At 41.9% G+C, this 25,058-nt stretch overlaps 1 protein-coding gene and 1 long non-coding RNA gene across 4 annotated transcripts; one reads left to right on the plus strand and one right to left on the minus strand.

Moving 5' to 3' along the window:
• Positions 1-618: 618 nt before the first annotated feature.
• Positions 619-24,986, minus strand: LOC146509466 (uncharacterized). 3 transcript variants are annotated; one of them, XR_014876602.1, is made up of 4 exons: positions 24,549-24,986; positions 22,280-22,497; positions 20,482-22,087; positions 619-632 (listed from the first exon to the last, which is right to left on the minus strand). It is a non-coding gene; the product is annotated as an uncharacterized LOC146509466 (long non-coding RNA). The 3 variants fall into 3 exon arrangements; XR_014876603.1 differs by lacking the exon at positions 619-632 and having other exon boundaries at positions 18,930-22,087; positions 22,643-24,983; XR_014876601.1 differs by lacking the exon at positions 619-632 and having other exon boundaries at positions 18,930-22,087; positions 24,549-24,979.
• c1qbp (complement component 1, q subcomponent binding protein) lies at positions 2,121-5,320 on the plus strand. The gene is made up of 6 exons (XM_085175865.1): positions 2,121-2,517; positions 2,925-3,075; positions 3,144-3,234; positions 4,328-4,423; positions 4,501-4,626; positions 4,725-5,320. The coding sequence occupies exons 1-6, from the start codon at positions 2,265-2,267 to the stop codon at positions 4,872-4,874; spliced, it is 867 nt and encodes a 288-aa protein (XP_085031991.1). The 5' UTR covers positions 2,121-2,264; the 3' UTR covers positions 4,875-5,320.
• Positions 24,987-25,058: the final 72 nt, after the last annotated feature.

A 25,058-nucleotide genomic window follows, 5' to 3' on the forward strand; every position in this document is an offset into this window, starting at 1 on the left:
ACATTTTGCTTCCAGCAGACGACCGAAGTGCTTTGGAGCAATAGTTCTCCAGGCTAAGCTCTGCGCTGGATGCTTTTTCACTCATTTTCAGTTCTGACCATTTTCAAAGGAACGTTTTGGGTTTTTTAAATTATTATTCAAGTCTCTGAAACAGTCAACACTTTGCATGACTTTGAGGGAGAAGCCAGTGTTGTCGTCATATCTTTAGATGCTGTGTTTCTATATCATTCGCTCCCATTTCTTTATTTGAATCAACAGAAAATGCCAAAGATGACATTTCCTCCAGCGGCTCTTGTGTTATGATGTTATGGTTTTGACCCACCATGCAATACTATCAGAGGAGTAGTGTGTTTGTTTTTTAGCATGATATTGGTCACAAACACTCTGCCAATGCAGTCAAAGTAGACCTGGATAGAAAAGCACGCACCAGCGCACCATCAGTCATGGCCTGAGGTCTCCATCGCTGAAGCAGTGAAGCAGCCGACAGGCAAAGAAGAGCTTTGAATGTCCGTTAAGAAGCCCGGACGACCCTCCCAGGAGGGTGGCACGGTTCCCCCCCTTTTGGTGGTCCTCCTCGGGTCCTTGTACTCTGGGGCCTCTGGATGTCTGGGCCTGGATCTTCTTCATACCTGCTTCATGCCCTGGGGGACGGGGCTATGGCTCCCCAGATCGTTACATGGAGAAACCTTTGTAATACAAGCGTGCTGATGCACACAGGTGTACACACAGGTGTACACAGACACAAACTACACCTTTCTTGGCTGCTGCCTCAAAGCACATTGTGCGCTGTCGATCTTGCGTGCTGCACAATATCGTTTAATATTTAGTATCTACTGTTATCTACTGCTAGCTAGTTTATTGTGATGGTGCTGTTTTTATTGTGTAGCTCTTTTTGTGTTTGCTTTCTCCTCTGTTTTTTTTTCTCCATACAGGTGATCCAGGTGTTTTGTTTGTTTTTATTTCTTTCTCCTCCCTTTCTCACCGTCTCTTCTCCCTCCTCTATTTTTCTTTCTCTCCCTCTCTTTCTTTCATTCTTTCTCCCTGTCCTATCCCCCAGTCATGTCTGTCCCGTTTGTAGCAACCGAAAATAAAATAAATACATAATTATAATAAAGGTCAATCAAATGGACCAATATGGCCATGATGATCCACTTGGTAAAATAAATCCGCTTGGAATCTTTCTTGGCCTTCAGACAACAATTCTGATGCTAAAGATCCAAACGGGACACAAAAAAAAAAAAAAAAAGGCCGGACGACTCTTCCTGAAGACTACTCCAAGAAATGGTCTGAGAGAGTTTAGTTTGTCTGTTCATACCAAATATTTGGACTTTCAAGCTCATTAGAAGCACAAACTGTTTTTGCCTCATGTATTTGCGTTTATGTTTCAATGGACTTGTTTCCCATTGTAGTAGCAAAACAGAAATGAGAAGTGTCTCAAGACTTCTGACTGTTCATTGAGTCACTGAGATACACAGGATCTCCCTGCTGCCGTTCAAAAACAGGCTCACAGACGCTGTCTGTCTGCGGGCTGGTGAAACACTGGAGAGCAGCGCCATCTGCTGGCGGGAGGGATTCACATGATGCACCTGATCAGCGAAGCGTCTGTTTGACTTTGACTGATGCAACCCCGTCCTTAGGAACCTCAGTCTGTATGTACACACACACACACACACACACACACTACGGTAAACCATCGAAATAAACCCCTCCAAGCTTTTCTGGGACTTTTTTTTATTGAATCTTGACAGTTTTTAAGCCACAACGGGGTTTAACTCTGGAGCCTTATTAAATCACGGCCCTGCACACAGATATTTTGCACTTAATCTCCTTACATGTGTATTTGAGTTTCTGTTTTAGTGTCACAGCGTGAAGGCAACGTTTTAGATTTGTAGCCACACTAAAAAGCTGCAGCGCCCTCTGCGCTCGCTGATTTGAACTGCAGGGGGCGCTGATGTGTAGACAATCATCTACAACACACACGTAATTTTTCCAAATAACTTTAATTAGTTTATTTATTATTTAATTTTTCTATTATAGTCATTTTTGTCGTATTCGGTGTCGTTTTTTAATATTTAAAATTGCTGTTTCGTGTCTTTCGCTTTTAGAGTATTACTTCCGGCGCAAAGAGTGTCAGGGTCAATGTGTCCTTCCACACGTGCTGTCGGCGTCTTCTAGAAGCAGCGTCAGTAACCGGTGTTCACAGTTAGCTGTGCGGCACTGAGCGCATTGATTCTGTCGTGACAGGTCGTCGTGTTTCTGTAATCATGCTAAAGTCAGTCGTCCGTGCGGTGGGAGCAGCTGCTCGCCTTTCTTCAGCCAGCACCTCCACAGCGCGAGTTCTGCCCCTCAGCTACCCGGCACTGCGCTCTCCGAGTTCGGCCATAACTCGGCCCTTCACCCGGTCTCTCTGGATGTTAAGTAATAACGGAGCCTCGTCTGGATACAGGCCCAAACTCTTCAGCTCCAAGCTGTTGAGTCCGTCGGTGTCGTGTGGCTGCGGAGGACTGCACACAGAAGGTGACGTTTGCTTTAAACTGCTTTATACGAGACCAACACACGTAACATTAGATGGATCAACACGTCCTTTACGATTACAATTACAAAGGGATAAAAATATTGTTTAACGATCGTTATAGACTGAGATCAGCATCTTCTGATGTAAGGAGTGTTTCACCTTAAACTGTGATTAGTGGTTGTCACTGATAAGGCTCTGAACCTGCCAATAGTCTTTGATCATTCAGCACACGTGACACGTGTAGGACTGTTCATAATGTCAAACGAGTTTTGGACAGCCACAAAGCAGATGTTTGATTTTCAGCACCCACGTGTTGTGTGAAATGTTAGAATCAGCCTCGATGGTCAAAATGAAACCTTTAAACAAACTGCATCACGTCTCATGATGAAACCATAAACTCTTTGTTCAGGTGACAAAGCTTTTGGCGACTTCCTGTCTGATGAAATCAAAGAAGAGAAGAAGATCCAGAAGAACAAAAGTCTTCCTAAGGTGTCTGGAGGATGGGAGCTGGAGATGAATGGCACAGAGGCTAAACTCACGAGAAGTGTTTCTGGAGAAAAGTAAGTCTGCTAAAATGCGCGAGCATTTGGCGTGACAGATGAGCTCACCGTATGTCTGCTCTTCACAGAGTCACGGTCACGTTCAACGTCAACAACAGCATTCCTCCCAACTTTGAGGAGGAAGGGGAACAGACACAGCAGAAACCAGCAGAAGAGGAGGTGAGACACAGCTAGTGGTCTGAAGAGGTTCAGCTTTTTAACACTGACCTGTGTGTCACTCAAACATAACCAAAGATAACAGACAGATAACAGATCTTTAAGCACTTTGTTGCTAGCAGCCGGTCACAAAAACATTTATTCCCATTTCTTTAGTAGAAACTGTGAAAAACACGCCAGCGATGGTTGGACGCAGTCTGACAGGTTAAACATCGTATTTCTGCAACAACAAGATGATTCCCAAAGAGCTGTCGTTGCAGCTTGTTGTGCAATATGGCCTTTTAAAAACATCTGAGGAAACTGGACAACAAGTGATAAACCAGGGGTGTCCAACTCCAGGCCTCGGGGGCCGGTGTCCTGCAGGTCTTAGATATCACCCTGCATCAAATGATCAGTTCGTTAGCAGGCCTCTGGAGAACTTCAGGACATGTTGAGGAGGTCATTTAGCGTTTAAATCAGCTGTGTTGGATCACCGGCCTCGAGGCCTGGAGTTTGACACCCCCGCTCTAAACTATCTACAGCAGATGAAGAGTATCTGAAAGTCTTAAGAAATGGATGAAAAAATACAGCAAAGTTTTGACGGAGAACACGAGAGATGCTCGTTTATCTACTGCGACCTCATCAGAAATGAAGTGAAAGCCTGGCTCTCAAGAAGCTGCTGAACATTAGTGAGGAATCTAAATGTGAAAGTTTTCTTTCGAATCATAGTCGGTGCAGAAAAGGTCAGGAGAGGGAAAACAGAGTGGAGGCTGCGTTTCAGCCAGCAGTGCTAATATTAGATAAGATGGCCTTTTGTTAGTCCAAGAGATGGAAAACATCTGTTAGCGCTCGTCAAACGCAATAAAAGCTGAGTTGAAGACACAATATTGACTTTCAGGCTCATTAGAATTGTATGAACTCGTAAGTTTGTCTTCTCATATTTGTTTACTGTGTTTTCATGTCTGCACTCGTTTCAATAAACGGCTCCTCCATTTGCTAATTTCCTAACAACACTTAAACAGACGCTTGCACAGCACCGTAGGCGGCTGCTGCCTTACACACTGACGTTTTTAACCTTAACGTTTCACGTATTAAGCTTTGTTCCCCCTTTTTGCAGCCGGAGATTGTATCAACTCCCAACTTTGTTGTTGAAGTGACGAAGCAGGCTGCAAAACATTCCCTGGTGTTCGACTGCCATTTCCCTGAAGATGAGGTAAAGTCAAATAAAATGTCTAATGTTGCCAGTAGGAGCAGTACAGCGCTCAATAGTGACAAATTATTATTTTGTAGATGAGTCACGGTGAGGGAGAAGAGGAGAGCGACATCTTTGCCATTCGAGAGGTCAGTTTTCAGCCACAGGGAGACTCGGAGTGGAAGGAGACGAGCTACAACCTCAACACAGACTCTTTGGACTGGGTGAGAGTCGAGGCAGCACACAGCAACAGTTCAATTATAACAGTCGCTGAAACCGACGCTGTGTTCAAGGTTGCTCACTTTCTTGTACTGTTCCTCAGGCCCTGTATGACCATCTGATGGACTTCCTGGCTGACCGTGGGGTCGACAACACCTTCGCCGATGAGCTCACGGAGCTGAGCACGGCCATCGAGCATCAAGAGTACATCAAGTTCCTGGAAGACCTCCAAGGCTTCGTCAAATGTAATTAACCTTATTTCAGTGCACATTCTGGGGGAGTTGGAGGTGAGAGGGACAGTAAGACGAAAGCACTCGCTGGTCCATCGACATGTTTGATGACCCTAAAAGACTGATGCTGCCATCGGCCAGCAGCTGTCACGCGGCTGCAGATGAGCTTTTTGTGACACTATTCAGACACAAATGTATGAAAACAAGTGGTCATGTGTATAATCTGCTTTGTTAGTCAATATTTAAATATTCTAACAGTTCTCGAGCCAGTAATGGGACAATTTGTCAAAGTGAGACGTTGAACATTTCAATAAAAATCATCTCTTTTGTGTAAATGTGACAGCGTCTGATTTTAAAGCGTGACCACCTCGCCTTGAGTCTAAAGAGCTGAGCAGAGTGTGGCCTTACTGTGAATCATGTTGGTCAGAGGAAGGAACGGCGCTGCTCAATAAAACAGTTTAATACAGAACGTTTGTGTATTTTCATTTTTACATGTGTTCACACAGTGTGGCTTCATTTCAGGCACTAAAGTCATTTTAATTCATAAACTAGTTTTTGTCACCAGCAGGCACCTGATATTTTGACCTCTTGCTTGGTCAGCAGCGTTCTGGTTACAAAGTAACAGAAATGTGTTGATTGCCTGCAGCTTCATACATATTCAGATGCAGATATTTGTTTCTAGACGACATTTTTAAAAAGTCGTTACTTATGGAACAGAAAGTAATCCAAGTTTGAAGTCAGTTAAGTTGTTGCTTAAAATGTCTTTTGAGTCTTAAGAAGAAGGAAGAGAACAGGCTGCATTTCCCTGCTGTCATGGCTTCTTTCATTTTAGTAAACAGTCGCACACACAAGTCTAAAGAATCACGTCTGTGAGGCACCAGTGAACAACCAAAGGCTCTGGGTTGGAGGGATTTTGATGGAAACATTTTCTGCAGCTAATAAAAGACAAAGTGGCTGAGCTGATGGTTGATACAGTGTTATCAGTCGTGATGAAAGATTTAAATGATAGTCTTTTGCTGCAACCACACACGCGGATTGTGTAATGCTCGCAGCTGAGCTGTATTTATTAAAACTGAGCGTTAACGAGCTCGTGTTGTGTCTAACGCTCCACAGGTGCAGGTTGAAGGGAAAAGTTACCGTTCATCCTCCAGCTTCTTTATGTTTGTGGTATGCTAACCATAGCTGTGTAGTAGTGATGGGTCGTTCGCGAGCGAAATGGCTCTTAGATCCGATTCTTTAAAGTGAACGACGCGAGCCGGCTCCTTATCGCGAGCCCTGAGGGTTTTTTTTTTTGTCTTTCTCTCACCCTCTCTCTCGCCCTTTTTTCCTCTAAACTCCGCACGCGCGGCCTGTACTTTGCGCTTGGCAGAGGGGGGAGGGGCGTTAGTTACACTTGCAGTAGCACAGGACCAGAGAAAGAGAGAAAGAGAGCCAGGGACAACAACCTCACATTAGAAAGGTATAGTAATCATCCACTATTTTCAGTTGCAGATGATAAAGGATTCAGAAATCATGCAGGCCCATATGACAGAGAATGTGCCTCTTCTTTTTGTTTTAATATTTTAATTTATATTTAATTGTGTTGTGGTTTGCAGTGTTTTGTGTTGTTTCACGTTAAATTTGTTTAAAAGGGAAAAGCTGAAAATTTAAATAGCTAAAAGTGTAAAATGTAAATAGTTGTTTTTTGTATTATATGATTTATTTATTACATTTTATGTGGAGTGAATAAATAAAGTATATTTATGGTGGCCCCTACAGACAAAACACGTACAAACTCCAAAACACGTAAAAACTCAGAATCAAGTACAAAAGTCAACAGAAGTGCTCCAGGATGCTGGGCGCAGTGTTGAGCTTTTGTTACCTCGTGGCTACACAAGCCAGCAAGTACCAACAACTGGATTTGGTGTGTGGTAGTAACAGGTAAATGAACTTTTTTTAAAATTATTTGAACAAATATGAGTGCTTGTGTATAAATACACAAACAATACACACATACTTTCAATGTGTAATTTAAGTGATCTGGGTAGCTCTGTTTTGGAAGTTCAGTTAACGCTAGAAATGTGTTTTGGAGTTTATACTGGCTTTAGAGTTTGTACGTGTTTTGTCTCCAGGGGCCACCGTATATATTTATATATAAACATATATAAATAAAACCACTTTTTTTACATTAGTAATTCATTTTCTGCATAATTTTATATTATTGTTAATGATTAAATAATTAAAGCAACAAAACAACCTGAAGAGCCGGTTCGGAGCCGAAAGAGCCGGAAATCCCATCACTACTGTGTAGCTAGCCACCGCTGACAGACCACGTGACTTTCGTCCATTGTATTGTGGGTACGAGTGGCAACAAAATCAAAACACTGCATCAAGCGCTAGCATTTCCAGCACCGGTAATCAGTAATTCTGCGGTTTTAATCCCTACTTGCATTTTATTTGCCCCAAAAACAGTTCTGTACAAAACGACGGAGAACACGGCAGCTCCGCACGAAGACAGACGTGACGAAGAGGCAACAGAAAGTACGAGGAACCAATCAAAGGAGTGAAAGGGTCAGACCCACACGAGCACAGAGTGGAGTAGGACGTGCTGCCCAACTGTCATCGCGCACATATTCATTATTATATGGTCATAAGTGGGAGTGCATACACTCACAACATGTTTAGTTACTTCAGTTCACTGCAACAAGCCCAGGTCCAGTTTTCTACGGCATCTTTGAAAAGCTCGTCCGTTTGTATGACCTCTTCTTGGAGCCTGCTGACTTCCTTCCTGAGCATATCTTCCAGTTTTTTCCTTTTTCTTTCACTGTCTTCATCTCCCCATCAATATTACAAAGAACCCGCAACAATCAGATGAGCCCTATGAGCAAGGATTTGGTGACAGTAGGAAGGAAAACCTACAGGAAGTAACCTCCACAGAACCAGGCTCAGGGAGGCAGCTGTCTGCCACGACTGGTCAGGGTTGAAGACAGACAAACCATATGAATGATGATAGGAAGGCCCCAACCCCGCCTCCCTAATGTGGGAGCCAACCAATAGGACCACTCCCTCCATAACTGCGACCAGTAAGAGCACGATCATCACCACCTAACAAGGTACCAGTGGTATGAAACACACACTTGTTGTGTTCCACTTGTATGCACAATCATAGTGGGTCACAGGCTGAACAGATATCCACAGGTGGTACGTGGCAGTCAGGTGAACAGGTCGCTGGAGGCAGGAAACGAAGTCAGTGCGTCAGAGGGGGGAAGCCGAGATTCAGTTTGTTAGGATGGGGAACAGTGGGTTTGGAGGATGGTGCAACACTGAGTGTCCAGGAGCAAAATTCAGTGTTTGGATTGTTTTCTGGGTCTCCCATCTTCCTCTTCATCATCCTCCTCCTCCTCCCTTGGTCTCCTCCTTGAACCTCCCAGTACTGGGCTGGGGGGCAATAACACAATCCTGACTCCATCATGTCTCCATCATCATCACTGTCGCTCTCAGCCTCCTCATCATCCCAGAACCACCTCATTTCTTCAGCTATGGGATCTTCTGCTTGCTGGGCCGCGTTTATTTCCATTTCTCCTGCTGGGATCTCTGCTCTGTTATTGACCCAGGGTCCTTCTACTTCCTGAGGTGGATTTATTTCTATGCCTACTGCTGGAACATCAGCATCTTCCTCATCATTCTGAAGATTGTCCTCCTCATCATCATGTTGTTGCAGTTGATGAATAACTTGGCCCAGAACATGGAGGTTTTCTTCAGTTAAGAGGCCGTGCAGCAGACCGAATTGAAACCAGCAGACCATCGAGGGAATCTCTTCAACATCTGGACGCTGTTGCAGTTTAAAAACCAGTTCATCAGCTGGTAGCCCGACAACAACAAACAGAAATATATTATTATTATTCATATGATGAGAAAACTGTCCACAAATTCCAATTTATGCAAAATAACTACAGAGGGAACATACAAACATACGCCCACTACACTTATTACAGTGTGATTGCTTCTTCAAATAAAAAAGGCTTCAGTTGATGATTAGCAACGTGTAAACGTCCTCATGTCACTGTTTTCCTCAGCCCTCACTCACTGTTGTAATGCACTATTAAACTAAATTATTAGGATTTTGTTACAATTAAGTGCAAAGTCTAAATCATTTTTATAAAGAGACGTGTATTCCCAGTGCACCAGGAAATACACAGGACCACACGGATGTTTTCAGGGCTCAGAGCAGCCTCTTGTGTGACTGAGGCCTTAAAACTTCAGAAACGTTCATGTGTAGAAACAAACTGTCAGATAATCCACAAGAAAAACTGCAAAGAGAGACCACACTCCTGTCACAGCCCTGAAAACAGGGGGAAGAATCACAGAATGATATTTAGTTGTCTCTGTCATGCAGTAGTTTAATGCAAAGAGAGGAACGCGTGAACGCCCCCTGGTGGAGGGTGGAGTCACTACCAGTCGATCCCAGAGAAGGCTTACTAGCTGATGAGTAATGTACAGATCGCGGGTCTCTTGAATAAGATGACAACCATTAATGCAACGTGTAAAATAACAATTTTCTTTTTGCATTTACATCGTTTTTAGGCTTATGGCAGCTAATATGAATCAGTATTAACTGTATGCACCTTTGCTTTGTTGTGAAGCCCATGAATAACAGCTGTATGGAGCTGTTTGATGCTGCCTATGGGAATAACAGCAGCCTTCCAACCTGTCACGCTCTTACTTTGAATCGGGTTGTCTCTTCGTCTTCTCTGTCCATTCTTCTGGGATGAAAACAGTCTGGAGGAAACTAAAGCAGCGCAGCTCTCAAACTTCAGCTGACTGGTTTCAAACTTTTAAAATGTCCAGAGTGATGACAAAGTCCTTAAAATGCTGTGAAGTCTTTCAGCTCTTTAAAAACGCGGAGTAAATGTAGACTAATCACCACTGAACGCTGCGAGGAACGCTGCCAACTGTTGACTGATGTTTCTCCACCAACTATCCAAATATAATGATGATGATGATGATGAACGTCACAGGTTAACTTGGTAGTTTTCTGGCTCTTCAGTAGTGATGGGTCGTTCGCGAACGAAATGGCTCTTAGAGCCGACTCTTTGAAGTGAACGACGCGAGCCGGCTCCTTATTGGGAGCCGTGAGGTTTTTTTTGTTTTTTTTTCTCTTTCTCTCACCCTCTCTCTCGCCCTTTTCTCCGCTAAACTCCGCACGCGCGGCCTGTACCTTGCGCTGGGCAGAGGGGGGAGGGGCGTAAGTTACACTTGCAGTAGCACAGGACCAGAGCCAGAGAGAAAGAGAGCAAGGGACAACAACGTCACATTAGAAAGGTATAGTAATCATCCACTATTTTCAGTTGCAGATGATAAAGGATTCAGAAATCATGCAGGCCCATATGACAGAGAATGTGCATCTTCTTCTTGTTTTAATATTTTAATATATATTTAATTGTGTTGTGGTTTGCAGTGTTTTGTGTTGTTTCACGTTAAATTTATTTAAAAGGAAAAAGCTGAAAATTTAAATAGTTAAAAGTTTAAAATGTAAATAGTTGTTTTTTGCATTATATGATTTATTTATTACATTTTATGTGGAGTGAATAAATAAAGTATATTTATGGTGGCCCTTAGAGACAAAGCACGTACAAACTCCAAAACACGTAAAAACTCCAAAACGCGTAAAAACTCAGACGCACTTACAAACCCCGAAGCATGTACAAACTCCAAAATGCGTAAAAACTCAGAAGCACGTACAAACTCAGAATCACGTACAAAAGACAACAGAAGTGCTCCAGGATGCTAGGGCGCAGTGTTGAGCTTTTGTTACCTAGTGGCTACACAAGCCAGGAAGTATCAACAACCGGATTTGGTGTGTGGTAATAACAGGTAAATGAATTTTATTTTTAAATTATTTGAATAAATATGAGTGCTTGGCTATAAATACACAAACAATACGCACATGCTTTCAATTGTGTAATTTAAGTGATCTGGGTAGCTCTGTTTTGGAAGTTCAGTTAACGCTAGAAATGTGTTTTGGAGTTTGTACGTGCTTTTTGGAGTTTGTATATGCTTTAGAGTTTGTACGTGCTTTGTCTCTAGGGGCCATATATAAACATATATAAATAAAACCACTTTTTTTTACATTAGTAATTCCTTTTCTGCATAATTTTATATTATTGTTAATGATTAAATAATTAAAGCAACAAAACAACCTGAAGAGCCGGTTCGGAGCCGAAAGAGCCGGCTCTTTTTAGTGAGCCGAGCCGAAAGAGCCGGATCTCTAAAAAGAGCCGGAAATCCCATCACTACTCTTCAGTGACGTTATCGACTGAAGCTGCTCTGCTGGTGAAAAAACGTCACTTTGAAACTTTTACAGGTGAAGCATTTTTCACAAATCTTTGAAGGTGTAGTGACAGAAAGAGGCCACGAGATGGCGCCATTCTTCACGTAGTGGATACCGTTTGTTGGCTGTTTGGTTTCTGTTCACACGCCTCCACGAGTGTTTTACATAAAGTTTCAAGCATTCCTCAGGCTCATGATTTCTGTTTCCTTTCTGGACAAATTAAATTAAATTAAATTAAGGAAACTCGAGTCTTTCATCAGTGATTAGCTGTTTTAAACACTTTGCTTCCTAAAGCGCATTTTTGTTGCTTTGTTTGCTGAACTGTTTCATGGGCTAAAAACCTGCTGACTCTGTTCTTCAAATAAAATCTGTACTTCATGTTTTCCATTTGGCTTCCTGGATTGACAAATTTCAAAATAAAAGCATTGAACAGTGTGAGTGTCAAAATGTGTCGTGTAAGTGTAGAAATATTTCTGTTGTAGGAAAACAGGATAAAATGACTGTTTGGGGCTTGAGCTTAAACTAAAAATGAACTTGTAGAAGCCAGAAGAAGATACAAGCTTGAGTGCAAAACTTCATGATGGGGGTATTTAGGCCCAACGTCTTGGATGTTTTCTACAGAATATCTTTTAATTTTTCTTTTGGGAATAAACTAAAACCCAACACCACCTTGGTCACACACTGGCTGAGTTGCAGTGCGTGACCAGGAGTTGCCAGGCTGTTGTGGCTGTGTACGGTTCTTCCTATTTGTTAAAAGAATAAACTGTTTAAACGGTCAGTGTCCGGACTCTTTGCTGATTTTACAAACTGCAACAATGGTTTTGTGTTCTCAAATGATGCACGTCTCATGTTTTGTAGACGTTCTGTGATTGCATGATCGGCACAGACGTCAGCATCAGATAAATTATTGGGCAGTAGCGGTCGGTCATGTGAACTCCTTGTTCTGTTTGTTTCCCGGCAACATGAAACTGATGAACTGAAAACCTGTTATATCACCTGCAGCTTCTTACAAATGTAACTGGACTGCCAGTGCTGCGAACATGTCAGCGGCCAGGGCAGAGAGCCATGCCCACTCCCTTGTCCGGTGCATTCTGGGAGTTGTAGTCATACTCACCTAGCCAAAACCCCAACAATGCTAAGAAGCTTTTATGTGGTTGAATTTGTCCATTTCATAAGTCTGGTGGTGCAAATACACAACAATTCTTTTTTTCCCTTTTTTTAAACAAACCTAATCAACAGCTTTTCAATGAACACAGTTGTACAGATTTCTTAGCTTAAGCCTTAAACCCTACAGCAAGCTATCAATATTAGGTACTTATATTTAACATAGAAAAAAGTCTGTTTTAACCAACGTGTTCTGACCAAGTTTGGTCCACGTTATGCTCAACGTGTGCGGTCCATGCCTTCTGACGAGCTCTGGGGGATATACGTAATATCGGATCGGCCCATCTCTAGTACATAGTTTTAGAAAAAATGCAAATAAAGTTGAAATATTTACAACGATTTTTATTTACAGAACTTTAACAAAAAAAATTTCAGCAAGTTTTGATTGCTGAAATTTTTCAGTTTCATATAAATGTAGTCTATAACTTTATTTTCTGTAGCCCACAAAATTAAACATTTCAGTTACAGCCTGTATAATAAAGATTCAATTCAATTCAATTCAATTCAATTTTATTTATATAGCGCCAAATCACAACAAATGTCGCCTCAAGGCGCTTCATAGATACAGAGAAAAGCCCAACAATCATATGACCCCCTATGAGCAAGCACTTTGGCGACAGTGGGAAGGAAAAACTCCCTTTTAACAGGAAGAAACCTCCGGCAGAACCAGGCTCAGGGAGGGGCGGCCATCTGCTGCGACCGGTTGGGGTGAGAGAAGGAAGACAGGATAAAGACATGCTGTGGAAGAGAGACAGAGATTAATAACAGATACGATTCAATACAGAGAGGTCTGTTAATACATAGTGAGTGAGAAAGGTGACTGGAAAGGAAAAACTCAATGCATCATGGGAATCCCCCGGCAGCCTACATCTATTGCAGCATAACTAAGGGAGGATTCAGGGTCACCTGGTCCAGCCCTAACTATATGCTTTAGCAAAAAGGAAGGTTTTAAGCCTAATCTTAAAAGTAGAGATAGTGTCTGTCTCCTGAATCCAAACTGGAAGCTGGTTCCACAGAAGAGGGGCCTGAAAACTGAAGGCTCTGCCTCCCATTCTACTTTTAAATACTCTAGGAACAACAAGTAGGCCTGCAGAGCGAGAGCGAAGTGCTCTAATAGGGTGATATGGTACTACAAGGTCATTAAGATAAGATGGGGCCTGATTATTTAAGACCTTGTATGTGAGGAGCAGGATTTTGAATTCAATTCTGGATTTAACAGGAAGCCAATGAAGGGAAGCCAAAACAGGAGAAATATGCTCTCTCTTTCTAGTCCCTGTCAGTACTCTTGCTGCAGCATTTTGGATTAACTGAAGGCTTTTCAGTGAGTTTTTTGGACATCCTGATAATAATGAATTGCAGTAGTCCAGCCTGGAAGTAATAAATACATGAACTAGTTTTTCAGCGTCACTCTGAGACAGGATATTTCTAATTTTAGAGATGTTGCGCAAATGGAAGAACGCAGTCTTACATATTTGTTTAATATGTGCGTTGAAGGACATATCCTGGTCAAAAATGACTCCAAGGTTCCTCACAGTGTTACTGGAGGCCAAGGTAATGCCATCCAGAGTAAGAATCTGGTTAGATACCATATTTCTAAGCTTTTCAGCGCCGAGTACAATGACCTCAGTTTTATCTGAGTTAAGAAGCAGAAAGTTAGTGGCCATCCAAGTCTTTATGTCTTTAAGACATTCCTGCAGTTTAACTAATTGGTGTGTGTTATCTGGCTTCATGGACAGATAGAGCTGGGTGTCATCTGCATAGCAGTGAAAATGTATGCTATGTCTTCTAATGATGCTGCCTAGGGGAAGCATGTATAATGTAAACAGAATTGGTCCTAGCACCGAACCCTGTGGAACTCCATAATTAACCTCAGTGTGTGAAGAGGACTCTCCATTTACATGCACAAATTGGAGTCTATTAGATAGATATGATACAAACCACTGCAGTGCAATACCTGTAATACCTACAGCATGTTCTAATCGCTCTAATAGAATATTATGGTCAACAGTATCGAATGCTGCACTAAGGTCAAGAAGGACAAGCACAGAGATGAGTCCACTGTCAGAGGCCATAAGAAGATCATTTGTAACCTTCAATAAAGCTGTTTCTGTGCTGTGATGAACTCTGAAACCTGACTGAAACTCTTCAAATAAACCATTCCTCTGCAGATGATCTGTTAGCTGTTTGACAACTACTCTTTCAAGGATTTTTGATATGAAAGGAAGGTTGGAGATTGGCCTATAATTAGCTAAGACTGCTGGGTCTAGAGATGGCTTTTTGAGTAAAGGTTTAACTGCAGCCACCTTGAAGGCCTGTGGTACATAGCCGATTATTAGAGATAGGTTGATCATATATAAGATCGAAGAATTAATCAATGGCAGGACTTCTTTGAGCAGTTTTGTAGGAATGGGGTCTAAAAGACACGTTGATGGTTTGGAGGAAGTAATTATTGAAGTTAACTCAGAAGGATCGATTGGAAAAAAAGAGTCTAACTTAACATCAATGGAACTAAGAGTAGCTGTAGATAATATTACATCTGTGGGATGATTATTGGTAATTTTTTCTCTAATGATAAAAATGTTATTTGTGAAGAAGTTCATGAAGTCATCACTAGTTAACGTTAAAGGGATGGTTGGCTCAACAGAGCTCTGACTTTTTGTCAGCCTGGCTACAGTGCTGAAGAGAAACCTGGGGTTGTTCTTATTTTCTTCAATCAGTGATGAGTAGTAAGCTGTTCTGGCTTTGCGGAGGGCTTTCTTATAAAGCAACAAACTATTTCTCCAGGCTAAATGATGATCCTCTAAATTTGTGACACGCCATTTCCTCTCCAGATTACGAGTCATCTGCTTTAGGGTACGTGTTTGAGAATTATACCACGGGGTCAGGTACTTCTGATTAGAGACCTTAGTTTTCACTGGAGCTACAGTATCCAGAGTCGTACGTAGTGAGGAGGTGAAATTATTAACAAGATAATCGACCTCTGTTGGGGTAGCGTTCAGATAGCTGCTCTGCTCTGTGTTGGTACAGGGCATTGAAGATGATAACAGTGGCTGGATTATATTCTTAAACTTAGTTACAGCGCTTTCAGAAAGACATCTACTTTGATAAAGTCCACTCTCCACTGCTGCGTAATCAATTATTGTAAATGTAAATGTTATCAAGAAATGATCAGACAGGAGAGGGTTTTCAGGAAACACTGTTAAATGTTCAGTTTCTATGCCATATGTTAAAACAAGATCTAGAGTGTGATTAAAGTGGTGGGTGGGTTCTTTACATTTTGAGAGAAACCAATTGAGTCTAACAACAGATTAAATGCCATGTTGAGGCTGTCATTTTTAGCATCTACATGGATGTTAAAATCACCCACAATAATTATTTTATCTGAGCTCAGAACTAAATTAGATATAAAGTCTGAGAAATCAGACAGAAACTCTGTGTAAGGCCCAGGTGGACGATAGATGATAACAAGTAAGACTGGTTTCTGAGTTTCACAGCTGGGGTGGACAATGTTAAGCATCAGGCTTTCAAATGAATTAAAAGTCTGTCTTGGTCTTTCATTAATTAATAGACTGGTGTGAAAAATTGCTGCCACACCGCCCCCTCGACCTGTGCTTCGAGATTTCTGGTAGTTAGAATGACTCGGGGGTGTTGATTTATTTAAACTAACATAATCATCCTGCTGCAACCAGGTTTCTGTAAGGCAGAGTAAATCAATTTGTTGATCAATTATTAAGTCATGTACTAACAGAGACTTGGAGGAGAGAGACCTAATATTTAATAATCCACATTTCACTGTTTTACTCTTTGGTTCAGATGTGGATACTGTATTGTTCTTTCTTTGTGATTGTTTAAGTTGTTTGTTGCTGGTTTTTAGTTTGTTTTTTGTCTTTTTGGAAGCAGACACAGTCTCTATGGAGATGGGTTTTTGGGGGGGTAGCAGGAGGAGAGAAGCTGCAGAGAGGCGTGTAAGACTGCAACTCTGCTTCCTGGTCCCAACTCTGGATAGTCATGTTTTGAGGGGTTTAATAAATTTGTCGATATTTCTAGAAATGAGAGCTGCTCCATCCAAAGTGGGATGGATGCCATCTCTCCTAACAAGACCAGGTTTCCTCCAGAAGGTTTGCCAATTATCTATGAAGCCCACATCGTTTCTGGGACACCACTCAGACAGCCAGCAATTTAAGGAGAACATGCGGCTAAACATGTCACTCCTGGTCTGATTGGGGAGGGGACCAGAGAAAACTACAGAGTCCGACATAAAGATGGCACTAGTTTAACTTTCACGCTTTTTTGTTAGAAAAAAAAAAAATCGAATTGTTGCTTAAATTTACACAAAATGTCAGAAATCTGCAATGACACGAACAATTTAAAGCTAATTTTTCACAACTTCACCGTGTGAGGTCCAAATGATAATTTGTCAGTTTTCACTTCTTTTGATTTGATTTGTTTCACCTTCAAATTGTTCTTTTTCTTGTTTGGCATCATTTTCAGCTCAACCTCACGTGTCTGAATGTAGTTATTTTTTTCATTGACATGCTGTATTAACACAACTGATCTGAAATCACACAAAGTCCTAGTTTATATTATTTTACTGTAAAACCCACAGACAGGTTTAGTAAATTATTTTCATAATTTGAAATGCAAATATAAATTGGAAATTTAGAAAAATGATGCACAAATATGTAAACAATAAAGTTATATACAACTAGACATAGAAGACATAGCATACATTTTCACTGCTATGCAGATGACACCCAGCTCTATCTGTCCATGAAGCCAGATAACACACACCAATTAGTTAAACTGCAGGAATGTCTTAAAGACATAAAGACTTGGATGGCCACTAACTTTCTGCTTCTTAACTCAGATAAAACTGAGGTCATTGTACTCGGCGCTGAAAAGCTTAGAAATATGGTATCTAACCAGATTCTTACTCTGGATGGCATTACCTTGGCCTCCAGTAACACTGTGAGGAACCTTGGAGTCATTTTTGACCAGGATATGTCCTTCAACGCACATATTAAACAAATATGTAAGACTGCGTTCTTCCATTTGCGCAACATCTCTAAAATTAGAAATATCCTGTCTCAGAGTGACGCTGAAAAACTAGTTCATGCATTTATTACTTCCAGGCTGGACTACTGCAATTCATTATTATCAGGATGTCCAAAAAACTCACTGAAAAGCCTTCAGTTAATCCAAAATGCTGCAGCAAGAGTACTGACAGGGACTAGAAAGAGAGAGCATATTTCTCCTGTTTTGGCTTCCCTTCATTGGCTTCCTGTTAAATCCAGAATTGAATTCAAAATCCTGCTCCTCACATACAAGGTCTTAAATAATCAGGCCCCATCTTATCTTAATGACCTTGTAGTACCATATCACCCTATTAGAGCACTTCGCTCTCGCTCTGCAGGCCTACTTGTTGTTCCTAGAGTATTTAAAAGTAGAATGGGAGGCAGAGCCTTCAGTTTTCAGGCCCCTCTTCTGTGGAACCAGCTTCCAGTTTGGATTCAGGAGACAGACACCATCTCTACTTTTAAGATTAGGCTTAAAACCTTCCTTTTTGCTAAAGCATATAGTTAGGGCTGGACCAGGTGACCCTGAATCCTCCCTTAGTTATGCTGCAATAGATGTAGGCTGCCGGGGGATTCCCATGATGCATTGAGTTTTTCCTTTCCAGTCACCTTTCTCACTCACTATGTATTAACAGACCTCTCTGTATTGAATCATATCTGTTATTAATCTCTGTCTCTCTTCCACAGCATGTCTTTATCCTGTCTTCCTTCTCTCACCCCAACCGGTCGCAGCAGATGGCCGCCCCTCCCTGAGCCTGGTTCTGCCGGAGGTTTCTTCCTGTTAAAAGGGAGTTTTTCCTTCCCACTGTCGCCAAAGTGCTGCTCATAGGGGGTCATATGATTGTTGGGCTTTTCTCTGTATCTATGAAGCGCCTTGAGGCGACATTTGTTGTGATTTGGCGCTATATAAATAAAATTGAATTGAATTGAATTGAACTATTTATCTAAAAATGCAGCCAACGCATCTGGTGGGATTTTATTTTAATCGTTTTAAAAATTGGCTAACATGGTACTGTGGGGGGGCGTGGCCTGCGGATGCACCTGCAATCACGCCCGCCGTGTTAAACCACGGGGAAAGCAGGGTTGGGAAGAGTTTGTGTGGAGTGTGGTGTGACAAACATGGACCCACCGTGTCTCAGTCACACCACAGGTACATTTTTCACCAGCAGCGAAGAGGTGGCTGTTTTTGTGCTTTCGTCCTTGGAAAACGCCGTTTTTTCCTTTAACTGTTTCTTCTGCACAAAACATGATGATAGTATTTCGAAAAAAAAAGCATCTTATTAAAAAACAAACAAACAATCATAACTCTGGATTTAGTGGCCTGTCATTAACATTTTAATACAGCTGCGGCACACAACAGGCAGCTTAGAATACAGTTGAACAAACATTAAAAACAACAGATGATGAAATCATTTCTGGATAGTATGATGTCATATTTTGACCAACAGTGCATCTGTTTACATTTCAAAACCTATCATTCTAAATATTTTGTTAATGTGACATTGCTGTTACATGTTGGTACGAACATATGGCTAGGGATGGGTATCGTTTAGGTTTTATCCGATACCGGTGCCAAACCGGTACTTTTGAAACGGTGCCGGTGCTTAAACGGTGCTCAAACCGGTGCTTAAAGAATGGAAAACACAAAAGTGGTCCAAAAACCTCTCATGTTCAGCTGTTTTTTTGTAAAAAGATAACAATGTTAGCCTTTTCTGCAGCTATGGGGCATATATGGTATCATTCTTGGCTGGAAGCAGTGCTTAAACAATGGAAAAAAACACAAACTTTGTCCAAAAACCTCTCATGTTTAACTGTTTTCCACTTTTTCTTTGGTCATTTTAGCCTTTTTGGCCAGGGTGAAGGGAGTATCTGCCATCAAACAAGAAGACAGCCGCATGTAGCTATGATGGTGTTTGCTGTTCACCTTACATGCATTAATGTAATAACGTGGTTAGCCTACTCAACGTAAATTACACACGAACAACATTAAGCTACTCACGCAGAGAAGAACGGCTGCTGCTGCCATCATCATCCGTCATCATTTCTGCTACACTGGCAGGGCTAGGGGCCAGGACTCTCCTCTTCGGGTTTTTGGGGGATGTTGCTAATTCCGGGTCCGATAACAGGCAACCCACAAGCAGTAGATGTGCTCGGTGTGAGGTCTCGCAGCAAGCTATCAAATACAGCGCATTTCTCGGCTTTAAAAAAAACACTATGCGTCGCCAGGTGTTTCATCAGATTTGAGGTGTTACCTCCTTTGACAGTATCACAGTATCACCTTAAAGCACTTGTTGCAGCAGCTGAGTTTGCATCTTTTGCTGTGAAGTACAGCCAGACTTTTGGTCGCTTCGCCTTGGACATTTTTAATTTGTAGCTCTGCTCTAAAAGAACGTACGTACCTGGACCCGCCTACTATTCTCGGAAACTTAAAATGATTGGCTAGAATCTAAAGTGTATCATTCCATACCAGTTGGTGGCGGTAATGCACCTTTCAGTTGTTTGCCAACCGCCAATACAAATGTAAGGAAGAAGAAAGTGTATCACAGCTCAGGAAAAAAAGCACCGAAATAAAGCACCGAAATGTGCGCTGCTTTTCGGTCTGGTTACTACCGTTTATGTCAGAACCGGTGCCATCATGGCACCGGATACCGGTACCCATCCCTACATATGGCTTCTTCATACCGCAGTCTTCGTCAATGATGCGCAGCTGTGTGCAGCTGTGTGCAGCTGTGCACCATAAGCACACTGGTTCAGCTTCACATGGGAAACCTTTATGTGGTCACAAAGTGGTGAATGCTGCCTCCCTCCACAGGGAGACTGTCACGGTTCAACCATCCTGAAATCACAAACATGACAGAATGAAAGATTTATTCATTAACTAACACACTGAGCCCACAGACACAAAGAGCCCACAGACACAAAGAGCCCACAGACACAAAGAGCCCACAGGCTAATACAACCTGCTCACCTACCACCGATGCCAAATGTACCAGATGACGTTCAGCTGTCAGTGTCACACTTCAGCTGCAGGTTTTATAGGAACGTGTTGTTTCCCTGACAACCTTCCTCACTGCCAAACACAGAAAAGTCCTATAAATTAATGTCAGTTATAGTGAATGTATTGATCCGTGAGGTGTTTGTTTCTTGAATCTACAAACACCTTGGACACAACACATTTGAGTATTTTCCTTTAAACCCTTCAGCTTCAGCTTTCACTACATTACATGTCGACTATTTCCATTGTTCCTCTTGTTTTCATTGCATACGTTACACTCACTAAACCTGTTTGTCTGCATTTAAAATAATCCAATCATCCCATTATTGTTAGCGAGCACAGAAAGTGTAATCTAGCCCATACAATACACATGTATGTAGGCATGATGGAAATAGACTGTATGAAGAAACACTTTGAAACACAAATGATAAAATAATAGTGGTCGTTCATGTTCCCACAACTTAGTGTTTGATTAACAATTTTGACTCGTAAATGCATAAAAACAATAACGGTTTCTTTGAAAAGCTAAAGCAGTATCAGTTCTGATGGGACCACAGATACTGACCTCCACGACCTCCCCTTCTGTTGTCATAAGCCCCCCCCTGGTTGAGCTCATCTTTGGCATCGTTACAGGCCAGGAGGATGCAGAAGATCCTCTGCTTTCGCAGTAAGATCTTCTGCCAGTGGGAGGGGAGGTGCCCTGAAAACCTGAGTCCATGCAGTGATGTTTATGACCTAAGGGGGAGCTGTGCCTCTCAGTTCACGCCCCCTAATTATATATGAGGCCCCCCCTCGTGGACTTTGGAGAACTCCTCAAACACGCTGATCTTCACTACAATCTCCCCATCTGTGATGGCTGCCACCTTATTACACTTTGTAATGTGTGGTTTAGCCACTCCCTCTTTCAAGTCCCAGGTTGACCTGGTCGCATAGTTTTAAAACCCGGATATGCAACAGTGGTGGAAATAAGGCCTCTCAGGCATCTCATCACAGACATTCTGTGAAAAAAGCAACACAAACACATTAACAGGTTAATACATTTCTGCTGGATCCAGCTCTGATATAAACAGTAACACCTGCTGCTGTCATGGAGTCTCTTTGCACTTTGAGATGACACATCATTAACCTCTTAAAGCCCAAGTGTGTTTCTGAGGTTCCTGCTTGAAATTTACACGCCCGAAATCATTACAATATTTCTCTGAAAGTACAAACTCTCTCTACAACATTAACTTATGAGCCTTCATCAAATACATACAAATATTCCAGCTCATGCAAGTCTGTCCAGCTCACTCTGATAGATCCCAGTCGCTGCTTTTGTAGCAAATAATCCCTTTGAAAATAAGTTAGAGTACACAAAACACTAGAAAACAGAGAAGATGTTCATAGGAAGATGATGTGAGACACGATTCTGCTGCTGAAGTGAAACAGCAACGTTACAGATATTTTCCTGAGGAGCAGCTGAGGATTGTGCAGCCTGTGAGTCCAGCAGAAAGGACTGTACTTCATTTAAATGCCTGAAGAAGTTTGTTTAGACTTTTTTGAAGAATACACCCCCCCCCCCCCACACACACACACACACACACTGCACCTGCATAGCCTCTGTGGCGTCAGCTTCTATTGGCCCTCCTTTTTAATCATTTGAACCAATACAATCACAGCAATGTCCCCACGTTTACGTCAGTCCCTCTGTAGCTGGGCAGAAAATGACAAAATGTCTTAGAAGAGAAACAGCTCTGAGGCATTGTGGGAGATGAAGTTATTCAGAAAATGGTTTCTATCAGTTTTTGGCAGATCTTGTTTATTATTTATATTATATTATATTTATTATCTATATTGTCCATAACATTAACAAAGAGCAGTAAGAACTCAAAGTTCAATACTTACTGTAGTTGTGTGGTGAGGTGGCATGAGTCGATGACAACTCCGGATATTATTCCAGGATCACCAGGACACATGGTACGACTCTTCCTTGACGGCATTGAGAGAGAAAAGGGATCAGGATTTTCCATCCCAGCCCAGCCGAACCACTGGAGCGATGGTGTCCTTCGCTCGTGCTTCCCCACAGCGGATGTAGCCGTCCCCAGTGATGTAGATCTTGGGTCCTGTTGATTATGAAATTTTGTATAAAATGGGGTGATGATTTTTTGAAATGTGTTTTGGTAATGAAATATTCACTATTTTGTAATGAACAAAGATGGAGCGTCACTTTATTATAGATTACGTTTTAATGTAAACATTTAAACATACTCAGGTCTCTCAGAAGTTGAATAGTGATTCCACATCACTTCCTCCTTGCTGTCGTTTTGCTCACCCACTGCTGTGCTCGGCCCTGGAGTGTCCTCAGGGAGAGAGGACACTAGGACAGGAGGCTTAATGGAAGGCATCTGTCCTACCACCTCATCCATGAGGGCAAAGCAGGGCCACACACAGCAGTGGGCTTCCCACTGACCCCCTCTCCCTAGCCTGGATACTTGCAATCCTAAAGGCAGGAAATCAAAGATGACAGTAGACAAATAAAAACACCACAACAGCTCTTAGTAATTGACTATGTGCACGTTAGCATATGCTACTTCCGGTGCGGAAACTCCTGTGGGGAGCTTTGTTTCCGGTGTCCTATTCGCGTCTTGTTTACGGTCCAAAACAAGTTAAGCAAATTAATGAATCAAGCGGCGATTTACATTTCTATAGATGTCTCGGGCATTTACCCAATATATCTGTAAATGATGTTCGTCGACTTGTCGATATTTTCCCCCCCGCGCCTCAGGGCAAAAGAGAAAAGGGATTCAAATGTTATATTTCTCAGCTGTCCCTCGTTTATCACGGGTGTTCTAAAAATAACCAGCGATAGGTGAAATCAAGTAGCCAATTTTATTTTTTGATGGTGCAAAACGTTTGGTGGACATCGTGGACATACAGCACTGCACTTCAGAGTCACACTGCTAGCATCGATGCAGCGATTCTGTACAGGAGAGACGTCACGGAGGAGATCGTCTGCAGGGATCAGGACACAGGACACAATGTGATGTAAAAAAATAAGCATGCAAACTTGCACTAAAAACTAAATAAATAAAAAGTCACAACATACCCTTCGTAAATACTAATGTATAGAAACCGTTACCAGCAATCATTCATTGTTTGTGTGGCTTTTTTCACGGTTTGTTAACATGCTGTGTAGGTGTGTACTTGACGTGCTAATCTCGACATAATGGGGGAAACATCTGGTTTGACTATTGTTCAGCTGTAGTTTGAATGCTGAACATTTACCTGTTTAAATCATGAGACCAGTCACTATACAGAGATGAGCTTCTGAATGTGGACGATGTGTCTTCTGCTGCAGTTCTGCTTGTGTTGAGTGATGTAAACAACTGATCGATTTAAACGTCAAAATTGATCATTAGATTTTTTATGACACAACAGTGGTGAGTGTTCCCACCTTCTCTTTGTAACTTAACGCCATCTTTCCGTTTTCGAGTTTTGGACATGATTTTGGAGAATATCTTCGCAGTAGCGATTGACCGCAAAGTAAAGCTACCGGAAATGTACAACCCCACATGCAGTCTCAAACCAGGAAGTTAGCATTTTCTCGTGCACAGGGTCAATTGTAAATTTCTTAACTTGTGTTCTTAATAATTATCTTCTTGATTAAAAAAAAAAAAATACAAAGTACGTATGTGTGTTAAGTTATCCCATTTCTTTCCCCTGCAGGCCCAACTTCCCCAGAATTGTCCTGATCACACACAACACATAAGAGAAGAGAGGAAACCATGGCAACTATGTTAATCTCTAAACCCAAAAGTTTTCACAGGAGAACATCAGAGGAACATCACAGGTTCTGTACAGCATGAGGGTTAATAAAACCGTCCTCATGTGATGTGTAAACTGATTTATTCCTGCACCACAGTGAAGATCGTTTTCTCCTCTTATTTTTATCATTGCAGCCGTTTGATCTTTGGTCCCTAAAACATATCACAAAAAGGTTCATTCGGAAAAATCTAAATTACCCGTATGTAAAAACCGCGGGACCCAGCGTACAAGCTAGTTTACGATTATTTTAATTTAAAAAACAAAAACATGTCTATGCAGAAGCCAAAGCCTAACAACACAACCGCTATAAAAATGTAACTTTTGTACCACCAGATTTTCATACACTTACATTTGAAAGTGTTTCCTCTCCCGCATTAACTCCCGTTTTGACCGCCATCGTTATCAGAAAAACTCCTGTATGGCCCGCAATGAATCCTGGGATATGGTAGGACCCGAAGGACACACCGACCCATCCTTCAAATTCGGGGAAAATAAGGAGGCGTTTGTCGCCACATTTGGAGGACTCTTTGCATTTGCACAGCCTTCGTCGCGTCAGCGTGGCTAGTTTGGCTTCCCCTGCTCTTGTTGTGTTTGATTACTCCCAGCTGTGCTCTCCTCCTGTGTCCCATTCCCTCGGTATCCCTCCGCGTATTTTAGTCCCGTGTTTCTCTCAGTCATGCTGTGTGGTAGTGATGGGAATTCCGGATCTTTTTTAGAGAACCGGCTCTTTCGGCTCGACTCACTAAAAAGAGTCGGAGCTTTCGGTTCCCAACCGGTTCCCAATCGGCTCTTCAGGTTGTTTTGTTACTTTAATTAATTTATTATTAACAACAATATAAAATTATACACAAAAGGAATT

The sequence above is a fragment of the Neolamprologus multifasciatus genome, chromosome 10 (genome assembly GCF_963576455.1).
Source record: "Neolamprologus multifasciatus chromosome 10, fNeoMul1.2, whole genome shotgun sequence".
In the NCBI taxonomy this organism is placed as follows: domain Eukaryota; kingdom Metazoa; phylum Chordata; class Actinopteri; order Cichliformes; family Cichlidae; genus Neolamprologus; species Neolamprologus multifasciatus.